Consider the following 15,390-nt stretch of genomic DNA (forward strand, 5'->3'; position numbering starts at 1 on the left):
TAATTTCACCAATCAATAGGTAAGGGGATAATTTAGAACAACTTTTCTTCGTGTTTGAACATAGTGAATATTGGCAATTGTCAGGTGCGATTGTTACCATGATGATAATAAGATCACTAATAGTAACGATTGCCGAAGCATGAATATTGGCAATATTCACTTACGAGTATAGTAATAATGGTAATAATAACTACGATGATAAAAGTTGATGAAATTTACTAGATAGACACGCTTTATACTCGGAAACAAATGATTGAGTCTTTTCATATGCAAATTATTTTCATACCATATCATTTTTCTGGAAAAATGTCCAACTTATCACGATGTTATTAAATTTTTGTAGAATGACATTAACACGAAAGTAAGATGTAAAAAGAAATATTTTTATTAGATTAATAACCTGGGTAAGAAAATTATGCGTTCTATTGTCACCCGGATTAATGAGGCACGAAAAATAATTGAGCAAATAATTTACCTGCTAAAGGACACCCTTGTTATCTGATTATTGTGCACCATCCTATTTGAGAACGCGGTATTTAAATCATCTGTAATATGACCGAAGGTAATATGGGGCCGTATATGACGACGCTGAATAAAAATTTCGAAGATCGTGTATGACGACAATCAACAAATCTGCAAGATGTTTTTATGAGTAAATTGTGCTAGTAATCAAATTTTTCTAATATAATTTTCCTAAAATAATGTCCAAATTTTTTATTTATTATCTATATATAAATTTGAACTGTGCATAAGAATGGAAGAATTATTTATCAGATTCGTTCAACCTCGTCTATACCGTCTAACTCAGTCGAAAATGTACGGTTCTATTTACAAGACCACAATTAACCTTGGTACCTTCAAACTCAGAGACGACCTTAGAAAAGTTCTATTCTGCTCATCATTTGTCCTCAAAAACGCTGATCAGTATGTATCCCAAGGTTCTTCTGCACCCATGTCCGATACCTAAATTGAAATGTATCGAATCGATGAACTTATTACACGAATAACTTTGTTCGGTACTGAATATTTTTTATCTGTTATTTTATCAGTATCTAAATTGGACGCTGAATTTTAAATCAGTGAAGTTGCTGGCATTAAATTACCAAATCTTGTAATTTGTCTGGCATGACTGTGTATGCTTTCCTAATCATTGTAATACGATCAATCATTGATAATACTTACTGTTACCATTAATCACAAACCGATTGATCGTGAGATAAAAAATACAAATGATTTTGTAGGGTTCTTAGGAAACGGTGGACGAGCTTATACCTTTTTGTCCACTGCTATGCGAGAAGCCAGTGCCGAGCCCTCTCCACTTTTTTTTTAACAGTCTCCTCTGGTTCTCTCCCCTTCGAGTTTCTTGGCTCCTCTTATTCTCATTTCCCAGCTTGCTATTCTGGTACTATTCTAGTACTAGAATAGTTCTGGGCTGACAGACAACCTACCGGCTTTGGCTTGACTCAAAAGTCTAAGTAGACGAACGTGAGGCTTGGTGTGTGATAGAGAGGTGCTGTGTACAGTTAATCCGTCAGTCATTGATGCAACTGAAAAGTACCAATGTAATTATGTAAAAGAAGAAAAAACGAACGAATACGAGCGAACGAACTTGAATTTCCAATAACCAAATATATTTTCATTGAACTTAAGCTACGCAAGTGGAAGATTTTCGTTGTCGTCACTTTTTTCTAAAACACACATTAATTTTGAAAAATAACCAAAATGATGTTAAACGATGCAACATTTCTAAGAATAATAAATAACCTCTTTATATAAACTGATAAATGTCTGATATAATCCAATACCACATATTCTGTACATTGTACTTAGTTGTCCTAAATCGAAGGTTTTCTTACGCTAACCTACTGGAACGTCACTTAATACTTTATAAATAAAGTCTTAAATGTTCCGGTATTACATAGCATAAATTAAAAATGCCAACAAATGAAAGAATAATATTCTTAAATCATAGTTGAATTATTCTTGAGTACACTTGCCATTAAAATGTACAAAATTTCAGTGATAATACACGACCAATTTTAAACTGTGTTTAGACATTTGAATGTATCGATGAACAATCGATGATCGTTCATTTCCTCATCATACAATATATTTTTGAAACTAAAAAGGAGCCACTTACTAAAGCACATTTAAATCAGCATCAGAAATGCAGTGGCGCCGCCAACGAAGAATTTCCCATGTCATTGGCTCTTCCAATCATGCTCTACTTATAGCACGGTACCAAGATGGTACGGGCAATCATTTGAGCAATACTCATAATTATTAACAACTAACAATTGATCTGTAAAGTTCTTAGAATAGTAAATTTCATGTAGCCTGCTTAGATGAGAATAGTAGATAATTAATGCAAATATCCCCCCACAATTACAATTTTTTACATCCTTTTGTAACTTCCATTCATCACAGTATAATAAATTATTTTCATAAACTCTAATAAACTCTTAAAGTAGAAATAAAAAAATGTACCAAATGTGAAAGATGTAATCGTAACATGTTTGGGAAGAGGCTGCAGAAAGTCGAATTTTTTGAGAAAATTAATTAAAAATATTGTTAAATTTTTATCAACATGTAGTAAATTGCTGAATGTGACGAAACAAAAATCCAACTTATTCCGATGCTTTCTAAGTTTCAGACAAATAGCTTTTGACTAACAGATTAGTATTGACAATGTGTTGGTACGTCAATATTTGCTCAAACGACTTATTTACCTTTTATTATCGTAGACAGGAGAAGCTTATTGTGTATTACTTTGCTAACCTCAATATTAAATTTGAATTTTTTTGGATACCGCAATGTTACACGTTGATTTTTGATGTCAAGTTTCTTTTTGCTTGTCTGCTTAAACTGGAATTCTAATGGCTATTTTCTCATTGATTATAATTTGACCCTTTCGTTAAATACAAGCATTAAAATCCAGCGACTGAAGCTGCCCGCTTTCACTTATACTTCTTACTTGTAACTTGACCATCTTCTGTCTTCATTTTACTGAATATTCATTTCATGTCTATGTATAGCTTGAGTTTGAACGTATTTATGTGTAAAGATGTTAGATGTTAATAAAATGTTGTATAACTCAGGTATTTGATGTTACGCTTAATCACATCAGTATGTGTTGATGTATTTCGACTAAATCAAAATCACTATTTATTTCCAGCACCTCCAGGAGAAGAAGACGAAGAAGATGATATCCACAATGGATATCAGACAGAGAATAGAAATGGATCTGCAAGGGGTGAGCGAAATATGCAAGGAGGGTATTCATCTTACAAACGCACCAGGCCATATAACAATACTACAAATACGTATGGTTACGGATATGGGTCACTATACAATGGTCAATCCAAGTCTGCGCAATCTAAGAATGACGATGATCCAACAAAACCGAAAATTGTGTTCAACGAAGGTAAAGAGATATACATTTAAGCTAAAATAGAAGTATTACTTGAAATATATAATGCAGCTTTGCGAGATAATTTCGTATCAGGATTACTTTATGTCCATTGCATAATTCGAAACTAGTTCCTTGCACGTTATCGTCGGTAAATAATAAAATTGGAGGAAAATGCTCAGAAGAATCATTTTTAGTTCAAATCTTCCCATCGTTCTGCTACCCATAATTCACAATTAAAATACTCACGTGTACAACATCTCTATACAGAGGAATACATGAGAATAACGACGCCTCGGCAGGATGTTCTTTTCAAAAAAGGTTACCTTTCTCGCAAGAAACCTTTGGCTAGTACTGCAAGTACGAGTGCAACCAGCGCCACCACCACTCCATCTACCAATGACAGCCAGTCTGCAGCACATTCCACTGCTGGTAATGTGATCAATATCATTCGCCGTTGTAATGATTTGGAAATTACCATATAAATGTCTGAAGTTTTCTTATATAATTAATCGCAATCCAATGCAAAGTATGTGTGATCATCAACTTACTGCGAAGAAAATCCAATATAGGTGGAAGGTTGTTAACATTGATGATTGTTGGTTCCAGATGGTAGCGAGACGGCAGAGGACCAGCAATTGCTGGATGGTAGCAACGGAGGCAACTTTGCCATTGTACCAGAAGCAGCGGCCCAATTTGCATATGGAGGTTTCTATGACCAAGTCACTGGATATTACTACGAATATCCAGTTATGTTAGTCGGTCCTCCTGTTCCTGGAAATCCCACTCCTAATGTACTTGCTGCGATGTCATGTGGGCCCGTTCCACTTAGACCTGTGGAATGGTTTAACCCTCAGTACATGCCAGAGTCTTTACAAGAACAACATCCTCCTTCACATTCGACGGACTCTCAGGCAATTACCGATTATTTGTTAATTTATTGCTTTATAATTACTGTAATAATTATAATGATTATAATATTAAATCTATTTATTATATATACTTGTTACAGTAATTTGACAAACAAACTAGGAGCTATTTCAATCGATCTCTTCTTTTATGTAATAATCAAACGTATGAACTGGAGTTTACTTGACCACTGAAATGAACGTACAAGAGGATACTTGGAGTAAGGTGATACGAATTTTTTTATAGCGATGCAAATAATAGCCTAACAAGGGCCTGAAACTCGAGGTGAAACGCCAGAATAAAAACATTCGTATGATCTTATTCCAAAAATTCCCCTGCATGTTCAAACATATTTTTTTATGAACATCTTGGAAGAAATTCTGTTCTGGCACAATCGATCTTTATAGATATTATTTGTTGAAATTGAACATCAATGAGGAACTTTGTACTGTGAAACCTTTTAAATGCTGTATCAATACCGTCTATTTACGTTTTAATCGTGCCATTTCTACGTGTAGGCAGGAAGCTGTGGGTCATCTGTATCAATGGACGAAGTTGGGGGTGCTGCAGCGCCTGCAAGCGTAGAACTCGTTAGTACTTGTGAGAACAGAGATGAAGAAGTAGCACAAGAAGTGCAAGATTCAGAAGTCCTCATTGTTGACGAAACAACAACTGAATGTGTACCGCCTGCTCAAGTCATACCACAGATAGTACCACATATGCATATACCGCCACAGCATTACGTATATCCAGGTCATTTTATGTTTGGCCCACCGATGGTCAATATGAATGGTAAGTTTAGATTATCAATTATTTTGGTATTGGCAGATAGAGCGACCATGGAATGAAGTTCCACAGTATCTATCATGTAAACGAAACCCAAGTTTATTGAAAATTCTTTTAGGTTTGATACAGGTTTTAATATTGCATAAGAAGAATGCATATTGAGTGAGAAACTAGTGTTAATAGATTATCACACATACTTTTTAGGTACTAATATGAGAGTACTACACATGTACCTGAAATTATTAATCTTTATCATAACGCAATGATCGATAGTGTTACTTGCGGGCCTTCTGTTTTTCATGTAGAATTAGTTGCATTGAAAGAGTGTATGGGTGTATTAACTATTGTTGCCATTCCAGCCCCATTTGATGAGATAAAAAAAAAAAGTTCCACAAACAGACCTTTGGTTAGTAATGATCCTGTGATTTATCTTCGAATTGAAGTTTGAAGTTAAAAAAAATTAGGGTGGTTAAAAAAAATATATTTTTTTTTTTTTTTGCTCCTACCCCCCTAATTGTTAGTGTTTGATGGAAAAAAGATCTTCCCAAAAGACGATGTTTCTAGCTCAAGTCTAACAGGTCGCTATTATAACTTTTGTAAAATACTTGTAAACTAGTCAACAGTTTTTAAATTCATGCATATGTCCTTGAAGCTGATTCTTCAAGCTCTCCAAACCTCTATAATAAGGGATAGTTTAGTAGGAAGTCATCATTAGAACACACATTACAGATATCTGAAAACTACTGATTTTCATTTTTTCCGTAAAAATTGTGCCTACAAAAATTGTGCAATTTATGTGCCTGCAATTATTCATGTATCTACATAACTTGCTTTGAGCGATTCAACTCAATCATATCAAATCATCAGCCAGGTGATTTTTGTTGACCACGCATTGTAAATAATTTTTATTTTACTATAGAGCAACAAAGTCTCGTTTCATCATCAAACTAAGTTGCAGAACACAGCCCGCAAGTTTTATAAATAATTGATAGAATTGCACGTTACACTGTGAAATTTCTTGTCAATGGTAAATAACTGACCTTGCTACAAGTAGCAATATGGGTTTGTGTACTAAAAACTAACACACATGTTCCAAACATACTCCACTTATAAGATCGTTATTTAACTGTCTTGAAGAGGAGGGGGCTTATGAAGAAAGGTTTACACTCTTTAATTGGTATAAAGGAAATTTATTTCCGAGTTGCAGTTATTTATTAAAAATAACGCACGATTGTAACAGATATGTGATTCAAAATTCTGTTCACCTACCTTGGTCAGAATTTCCGAACGAACTAAAATCCTTTATCAATGGTATTCAGTGATTGCAATGCATGTGTCTCGGGAATAAAAGCTTCAGTGACTATTGAATAAAGTCGTACTTGGACTATATTTGATTTAGTATAATCTGCCATCGTATGTCTTAATTAATGGGTACCTTATTTTTTATTACAATTTGACTGCAAACATTAAAACTTCTGCATACGAAAATTTACATATCCGTTTAGATAAATTCACAGAAACCTGTCCACCCTGTTTGTGTTTCAGCAAACCGTATTTGCACCAAATATCATGGAATATTAAAATCAACCTCATCAAAATATAAAATCATACAATAACACATTTTTCATTAAGAGTCAATATTAAAATATTTGATTACATTCTTAACTGTTAATTATCATTACTTCTCTACTTTAATTGAGCTTACTTGGGAGTTATAGTGCATGATGCTATTAATTTATGAACATAGTAAGTAATGAAGATAAGAGATTTGATATGAAATTCTAGAGAGCTTGTATTTATAAATACTATTTACTCATGGTTAAAGTTGAACTGAACATGAAAGAAACTACAAATGTATATATTTTAGGTTGGTTAATTGTAGATTTGAGAAAGGATACTTGCTCGTGGATATTTAACTTGCAAATGACACTGAAGTCATTCCCCGTTTGAACTGAAGTTACATATATCACGAAATTGAATTATACTATCCATTTAATTGTAAGTCAATAATTGATTTATTCTTTTCTGTATGACTTTGCGAAATGCGTTAGGCACAATAGCTTTAAAGAGTAAACTTGGCAACCATTGCGCATTTCTGTACTTTAAATAGAGTTGATAAATATAGTGTGAAGCACTCAAAGCGAAAGCTGTAAGCTTAGAAATTGAATCTCAGTTCAGTCGCATGTGTTAATCTGTCGATACAGTATCTATGTAGCAAGTTATTCTGTAAATTTTCAGGAACAAAATTCTATTTCTGTAAGTTACCGCTAATTAACATAGATTATTAAACTTCATTTATTGTCCTATCGAATGATGATACTGATGTAATATTGAATCATGTCAACATAATTATTACCACACTCAATCTGATTGCGTAATTTATTAACAGTTATTCGATGTTTCTATCGCCTTAAGTTCATTGTCGTGTAGTATATATTTTATCTTATAAAATTGTGACGAAACTTACTGGAATTCAACTTTAGCTTTGATTTCAGTCGAAATGCTACATCAATTTACATAAAAAATGTAGTATCTCATACCTTACACGTATTAACGCAAGTCAACGGAATTGCAAAGATCAGTTGACATGACTTATTGCAGAACAAATGGTAATATTTTCGATACATAATTACTTCCCTCGTTTTAGGTGTAACGATACAAAACGGTGCCATTGTTCCCAGTGAAGCACTATGGGCCAAGCGAAGGAAGAAGAAGAAAAGGAGAAAGCAAAGACGTCCTCTTGCAGTTGTAAGATTCAGATCTTTTATTCTATCTTATAAGTATTGCAATATCTTTGTATGGTTTAAATGAATTATTAACAAATGGCACAGTCTCCATACCCAATTACCTACAGTAGCTAAGTACAGTTATGCAACACCAAGGCGCTGTATTAATATTGTGGCAAGAATCCCTCACTTTAGCTTCACCAAAAATGCGTATTTGAAAAAGCTCGATTGGAAAAACAGCATTTGACCAAGAAAAAGTCTAGACAAATTCTATAAAATATAAATCCTGCGATAGGTGTTTTCCGATTTGTCATCCGTGTAGATGTATTTTTGTAAACCTGCTTTGATAGCTTGCTGATATATTTTTGCCTGCCAACTTATTTTCCTGTTAATCATAGATTTCAGATTCATACTCACTATTCTGAAATTCTTAGATTATGAAATGGGTTTTTAAATTCAAATTTCTTATTCCTTAGGAAATCTAAAATTTTAGGCGCTGATTTGTGCCACTGTGTTAATTTTAGCTTAGCAAGTATATCTTTTTCTACACTCAGAAAATCAAGGTTTCAGTGCCACTGTTAATTTTAGCATTGGTAGTATATCTTACGGTATGATCGTAACTTGAAATTTGTTTTAAACTGTTCCACACCATTAAAAACGTGAATCAAATCGTAGAATTCCTTCAAATAGAGTATTAAATTATCTTTCTTGCCGAGAATATTTGCTACAAGTAGACACTCAAACTCATCGAGTAAAAGTGTAAAATACTCTGGATATCATGGGCACACAAATGTGAGACTAATAAGAAACGTTGTCAAGTTAGATATGAGCACTATAATGATAACTTAAGGTCGATCGCATAGTTTCTGAAAAGTCATGGAATTTAAGTTTGCACCATGTTTGATTGAAAAATATTTATAATACAGGGTAATACGGAAGATGAGGAAGAGGAGTACAGCTCAGAATGGGAATCTGGTTCTAATTGGTCTCAACCTGCTTGGTCTACAAGTACAGTGACTGCAGCACCAAATGATTTTGTGATCTCCAAGCCGCTCAATCCTGAAGTTCAAGAGTTTCAGTTCAGGACCGCATTACCTGTTGTGTCTGACGCACCTGATGTTAAAACACCTAATTTGGAGAACGCTGAATCGCCTTCCTTGCCACATCCTGCAGAAACAGGAGTGGAAAAATGTGAAGTAACAAAGACAGAGAATGAGGATAGGCGTATTTCAGTTGACAATATAAATCTAACCAATTTAGACGATGGAATTTCAGGACGTCAAACATTAAGTGAAATTACAGTGGAAAATGGAAGGGTAAAAGATACTGAAAACATTCGCGAAACTGTATTAAATATCATTGAGAAAGAAACGAATTCATCAGATTGTAAAGGGACATCACTGACAGAGAAGATTGGAGAAGTAGTTAAGGGAGATCATAAGACAGCATCGGTTGCTTCTGAAGAGGACGTAAAAAATCTGCAATCTTCGTTATCGAATGAGACTACAATTTTAAAAAACCAAAAGCCATTTGGTGAAAATCGTCCTACTGCTGAAAATGGTGTCAAGATTAAGGCATCAAACAGGGTTGAGCATGAAAATAACATCAATAATCTAAGTAACATTGAATCTGAACCTGTAGTATCAAATAGTCCTACAGCAGAAAGCGTTGTTGAATCATTAACGAGTTACACAGATTCGTGCGAAGATACAGAAAGGAATGGAATCAGCAACAATGCTAACTTGTCGATCGAAGAAAATGATAAGAAATCTGATATTTCCCAGCAGAAAACTCTGAACGAAACTACAAGAACAAATGGTCAAAATATAAAGTCAGTTACGTTAGACTCGAATCAATCTAAATCAAGTCTTGTTTCTAATGGTAAAAAAGTTGAAAGTGAACTGACAAACAAAAAAAATGGAAATAAGAATGTGAAGAAGGGTAAAACCAAAGCAATGGATGCAAGAAAGCCCGCTCGCAACAAGCGTGAGTCAAGAAATCCTCAGCGGAATGATTCAGCATCAACTGCAGTATCTAGAGAATTGTTGCAGGACAGAGAGAGATCAGTTTCTCCTGACACCAGGCAAGCCTTGGATTTGGAGAATTCAGCGTCGCAATTGCCTGCTAGAAAGCCAAGTTCAAGGCCAACCAGTCCAGAAATCAATCAAACAACGACTCCAATAAACGCCGAAACTCACAGACTGCCAGAAAGCTATGAATCTTTAGTCACCCGATCGTCCCCTCATTCAGTTACCCCCTCTCCACCTCTCACTGGTGCACCAGTTGCACCACCTAGGAGAAAATATAGTGCCAAAGGGTTGAAATTTGTGAGAGAACCTACACCTGGACCAGATTTAGATACTGACGTTAAATCTGACAATGAAGAGGGTAGCAAGGTTGATGATAATTTGAGATTACAAGATGATAAGGTTGAAAGTATATCTGTTGATCAGGTGGTCCCGATTGCTGAAGTTCCCAGTAATACTATTTCACAGATTGACATCAAAGATGAGAGTGTAGACGTACCTGCCCAAGGATCTTCTACTAAAAATGATCATACAAACGAAAACAATAACAAGAATCCCGTTTCCAGGATAGATAGCCACTCCAAAACACAAAAAGCACATGATATGCATCAGAAAGTTGATTTCCCATTAGACACAGATTTTGAACCAAAGGTTATTTTGAACAGGCCTGGTACTTCTGTGGAAGGGAACGTGATTGGCACGAGTTCCATTGGTGTTGACTCTCTGGGCGATGCTGATGCTGACACACAGGAAGTGAACGCTGCATCTAAACGGTCTGATCATCCTATAACCGATGCTGTTGCCGCGTGGTTGGAAAGAACGAAGTCACCAGAAATATTCAGAGTACCGATGCCTATATCTGATTCTGATGATTCCGACTTATCAGAAACAGAAATATATGATGGCGATCCAAACAAGCAGCCGTCAAAAAACTTGCAAGGCAACCCCATGCCTGCACTATCTGTTAGTAACGGATCGATCGATAACTGTAGAAGAACGCGATCGAACGTTGTTACTAGTGATACTATTACAAAGACTGACACTTTTGATACTTCAAAATCCATCAAAAGGAGAAGAGAAAAAGACATTAAAAATATAGAACATATTTCTCCAACGAGTGAAGCTAAGACAAGCATAGAAGAGACTTCAAGGAGTGTCAGGGTTTGTGACTTTATCATTAAGGGTAGCGCTGCTGGCATGAGGGTTGCCGAAAAATCTCGGGTGGATTTGAACAGACTAAGCACAGAAAAGAAACGATTAAAAGACAATACGAAGACAAGTTATATTGAGAATATTGAAATGAAAATCAAGAATAACACTAGATTTAACGATGACATCACTGAAGACGGAATTGAGGTGTTGGAAAATTTCAAAACTTACGAACGAGGGGAAATCATGGTATTAGATGGGAAACTATTGACTGGTACTGTGCACGAAGCAACCTGTTCGGAAAAAAGGTACGTACTCAGTTCTGACTATTGCATGTATACCCAATGTCATTCATGTCAAAAACTTTAAGTATCGATGACCACCAAAATTTGGAGTTTGAACACTAGCCTGTTGACAATAATTGCACTGAAATTCAGCAAGTCAGGTTCGACCCATATATACAGTTCAAATTTTGCTAGCCATCATAATTGGATGTTGAATAATTTAGTGCCCATAGAGATAGTGGTAGTCTTGCTCTATACTTGACAAAATTCTAAAGTGATGATAGTATATTAAAAAAGCATCAATTATATTATTCCAGTAACCTACAGGATCCGACAATTATTGAAGAAGTGAGAGAGTCAAATAACAATAAACGAGAAACTGCCAAGAATCATGCAAGATCTATAGATTTAAATAAACCGATTAACATAAATCGCAATAGCGAACATGAAATGAGTCCCGAAGAAACGTTAAATTCTCTTGGTAGCATCGAAGAACCGGACGTACTGGAATGTTGGGAGACAGAAATAATGGAACCTGTTGTAACATTAAAAAATAACAGCCAAATGAAACTTCAAATCAATGGTAAAGTCCATGAAGGAGAAGCGACGGAAGATGAAAATTACGATAATTACAGTGACTCTACAAACAGAGAACATGTGAAGAAGTATTATAGACTCGCGAGGGAGTACACACTAAGTATCGAAGATGAACTAAGCGAACGTGCGTTGAAGCAAATGAACAGTAATAACATCAGCTCAAATTCAAATTCGCCCAAGAGAACAACGCCAAATACCCCAGAGCGTATGATCGAATGTTTATGTAGTGAAGAGATACCGATTATTGTACCACTTCCTAAATCGACACTAACTAAAGCAAACAAGGTTGTGAAAGATGGAATGCAAAATGAAACTGTCGACGAAGCATTTGAAGTATATGAGAGCTGTTATACAGGAAAGACAAGATTGGCTGGTCTATCTCAGCTAAATGTTGAGGGATCGAAGATTCCCCTTCAGAATCAAGAGGGACCCATACCATGTAAAGCGGTATGTTGCAATATACAGTAAAAACTCATACAGATGGGACTGTCTTTAACTTACGTCTAAGTTTTGGAAAGAGAAATGATAAATGTTTGAAATTTTAAAATGCTTTTTATAACCTTGTTGAACTAAATTCACTGGTATGAGAATAATTGTGGATAGGGAGGGAAAAAAATTGATTTAAAAGTAAGATACGTAAATGGTAAAATAGTTCCACGCAGCTTCCCATTTTTGTAAATAGTTCACGGTCACCAATACTTCATTGATATGAACAATGTTTAGCCCAAAATGTTATAACGAATTGCCTACATTTCGTAATGATAAAATATATCTATTTAATATTATGTATTAATCATTGAATTACTATTGAATATAGAAACACGTTGTTGACTACACGTTCGCTGTTATACATTTGGCAGGTTAGCTATTATTATAAGACATACCTGTGACGAATAATATTCACATGTGATTGTAAGGCGATATTCTTCGATAGTATGACTAAGGATTATGACAAAGAGTCAGCTCCGTGATTAAATTTTATTATTCTTGAGTTGAATATAAATTTAGGAATAAAATATTGTTCGGAACTGGATACTAAAGTACCAAATTATAAAAATGAAGAAAATTAAGATTAAAAAGAAAAAAGAAATGCCACATAAGGAAACAAAGAACTAGAAAGACCACCTTATACGTCTTTGCTCTGTACATATCAACAAACGATAATTAGCCAAGAAAAAAAAATAAAAATTATCGTTCGATCACCAAACCGTCAAAGCTATAATCGAAGATCAGCATTTGAAAGATTCTTTGAAGACTATTATTTCAGCAAATTATACATATACTTTTATATATACATATATATATTTATATATACATATTTGTGTACATACACGGCAGCGTACTCTTTGACCTATTTCTTGGAGCATAGAAGAAGCTAAATTAGGAACTAGGTCGCATAATTTGTGAAGACCTAACTTTGTTCCGATTAAAGTTTTTGCTGATGTAATTGAATGCTGTTATATAATAAATAATAAGCAGGATTATGAATCGTTACATGTTGGTAAGGTATATTTTTCATGATCTTCACGTCCTTGTTATGTGATTATTAACTGGTATAATAGGAACTTAGCTGTAAAGACTTTCAAAATTAAAATACCCAAATTATTTTTTTTTTTTTTTTCAAACTTTATTAAAAAAGTTGTAATCTTGCTCAAAAGAAATTTTAGCTGTGTAAGCCAGGGATTATTTAGATACTATAACTTATAATGGCGATGTTAATCTTTCACAACTGACGATCTTCTAAAGGAAAAAAGAAAAGTGTAAATCAGTTTCTTGACTTTGATTTATATTTCAACAGGTCCCCCTACGATAAACCTGTTAAATGACGATAATTATAATTGAACCGAAAGTACAGGATTTTTTATAAATGCAGGCACGACGCATATTTAACAAATAACTGTGCGTGTTATAACCCATTTATTTACTATAAATATATACCATGCAACAGGAACATACCATTATAGTACATAAACACGAAATATCGAAAGTAGGATCGAGCAATGGTCAGTGGACAACAATAAGCAACAAATAATTCAATATATCTAGTAATAATGCCTAGTCACGATTCAGTAAAAATGTAAGTAATTCCATTAATGTGTGAGGCATGACCAGGTTCTGGCATATATGTACAATTATGTAGTGAATAATTGTCTGCATCAAAGAAAAATTGAAGTTTAGCTTGGTGAAATTATATAGATTAAAATAAAAAATCAATCAATGAACGTATGATGAGTATTTTCTAAGTGGTGACATATGCACCGTAGCTTGTGTTTTAGTTAGTTCATGCTAGCTGGCCTTTGCAGATTAGATCGAGTAAAATTCAAATGTGTAAAGAAGCATCACAAGTGAAATGATTGGTAATATTCGGATAAATAATGTCAGATCAGGCTTTGCGAAGAGAAGTAAAGAATGAAAAAAGAGAAATACCATACACATGTTCATTTGAAGTCAATATATTCTAGTTATGTCATCTCGTGGTAAGAGAGAGTATGGATTATGCATATATCTTAATTAAAGAAATGTGAAAAAATAGCCTTAGTTGTAAAGTTAGTTTTTGCTGAATCGCGGTAAAAAAGTAATAACTTCCACACAATACTATTTGTAGGAAAAATTATACGAATACCCTAGTTATACAAAGCGCATCATTCGTTGTTCGATCTTCATGTAGAATCCATCAATGCGAAATTAACTGAACAAAACGAGTAAGAAAATAATTTTTAAAAAATACACTGTAACCATACAAAGTGCGTGTTGCATCAAGTGTGTGCCTTATACTGTGGCGGCCATTTTTTCTAACCATTTAAGAGGACATCCTCAAATAAGCGACGACTAACAAACAAAATTCAATACAAATGCATGTTTCATATTTCAAATATGATAAAATAAACCACATATGATAATTGTTTGACACAACAAAAAAAAAAAGAATGTTCTACTTATGACGTAGGATCCGAAGTACTCATCTCATTTCATTCTGTACTAACATGTCACTACATATTAATACAAGCCATCATTAAACTTCTACCTTAGTTAGTTATTATATACATATATATTATATATATATATAAACAAATAAAAAACACGTAAGAATTAACATTATTTTAATTTTGTTGTGTTTTTGCTTAAAAAATATAAATAAAACAGTTTAATTAAAAATTGAATTATCTGACATTCATCCTATCTATATCCATCACAATTTCAGTTAACTTCTACCGCTTTTATACCATAAATATGCCTGAAATTAAGTCATACTAAATGAAGTCATACATTTGAAAAGTTGTTGATATGTTATGAATACTGTTACAAATCTTACAATCTGTTACCAAGTGATATTCTGGATCTGTTTGTTCATTTAGAAGATGGAAACAAACTTATTGTGCAATAATATTTTTAAATATTTGTCAACATGACATAAATAAATTAATTAATATTAGTGATATACGTGATATATATGACAGTTGTTCGATTATTCGGGAAAAAAATCCCTCTGCTATAGATACCAA

The 15,390-nt window shown here is 34.0% G+C and overlaps 1 protein-coding gene and 1 long non-coding RNA gene across 3 annotated transcripts in view; one reads left to right on the forward strand and one right to left on the reverse strand.

Moving 5' to 3' along the window:
- Positions 1–13,381, forward strand: part of LOC124180206 — a 40,105-nt gene extending 26,724 nt beyond the window's left edge. The window contains exons 1-8 of one of the 2 annotated variants that reach the window (XM_046565429.1): positions 1,544–2,249; positions 3,176–3,424; positions 3,680–3,841; positions 4,019–4,323; positions 4,837–5,110; positions 7,752–7,852; positions 8,757–11,314; positions 11,608–13,381. In XM_046565429.1, coding sequence (XP_046421385.1) covers positions 2,168–2,249; positions 3,176–3,424; positions 3,680–3,841; positions 4,019–4,323; positions 4,837–5,110; positions 7,752–7,852; positions 8,757–11,314; positions 11,608–12,355 — 4,479 coding nt within the window. In that variant the 5' untranslated portion in view covers positions 1,544–2,167 and the 3' untranslated portion in view covers positions 12,356–13,381. Of the gene's footprint in view, positions 1–1,543; positions 2,250–3,175; positions 3,425–3,679; positions 3,842–4,018; positions 4,324–4,836; positions 5,111–7,751; positions 7,853–8,756; positions 11,315–11,607 lie in introns of those variants that run through there. The other variant, XM_046565437.1, reaches the window with a different exon arrangement.
- On the reverse strand, positions 857–3,787 carry LOC124180480. Its single transcript, XR_006870267.1, has 3 exons — positions 3,659–3,787; positions 1,273–1,547; positions 857–963 (listed from the first exon to the last, which is right to left on the reverse strand). It is a non-coding gene; the product is annotated as an uncharacterized LOC124180480 (long non-coding RNA).
- Positions 13,382–15,390: the final 2,009 nt, after the last annotated feature.

The sequence above is a fragment of the Neodiprion fabricii genome, chromosome 1 (assembly GCF_021155785.1).
Source record: "Neodiprion fabricii isolate iyNeoFabr1 chromosome 1, iyNeoFabr1.1, whole genome shotgun sequence".
Taxonomy (NCBI): Eukaryota; Metazoa; Arthropoda; class Insecta; order Hymenoptera; family Diprionidae; genus Neodiprion; species Neodiprion fabricii.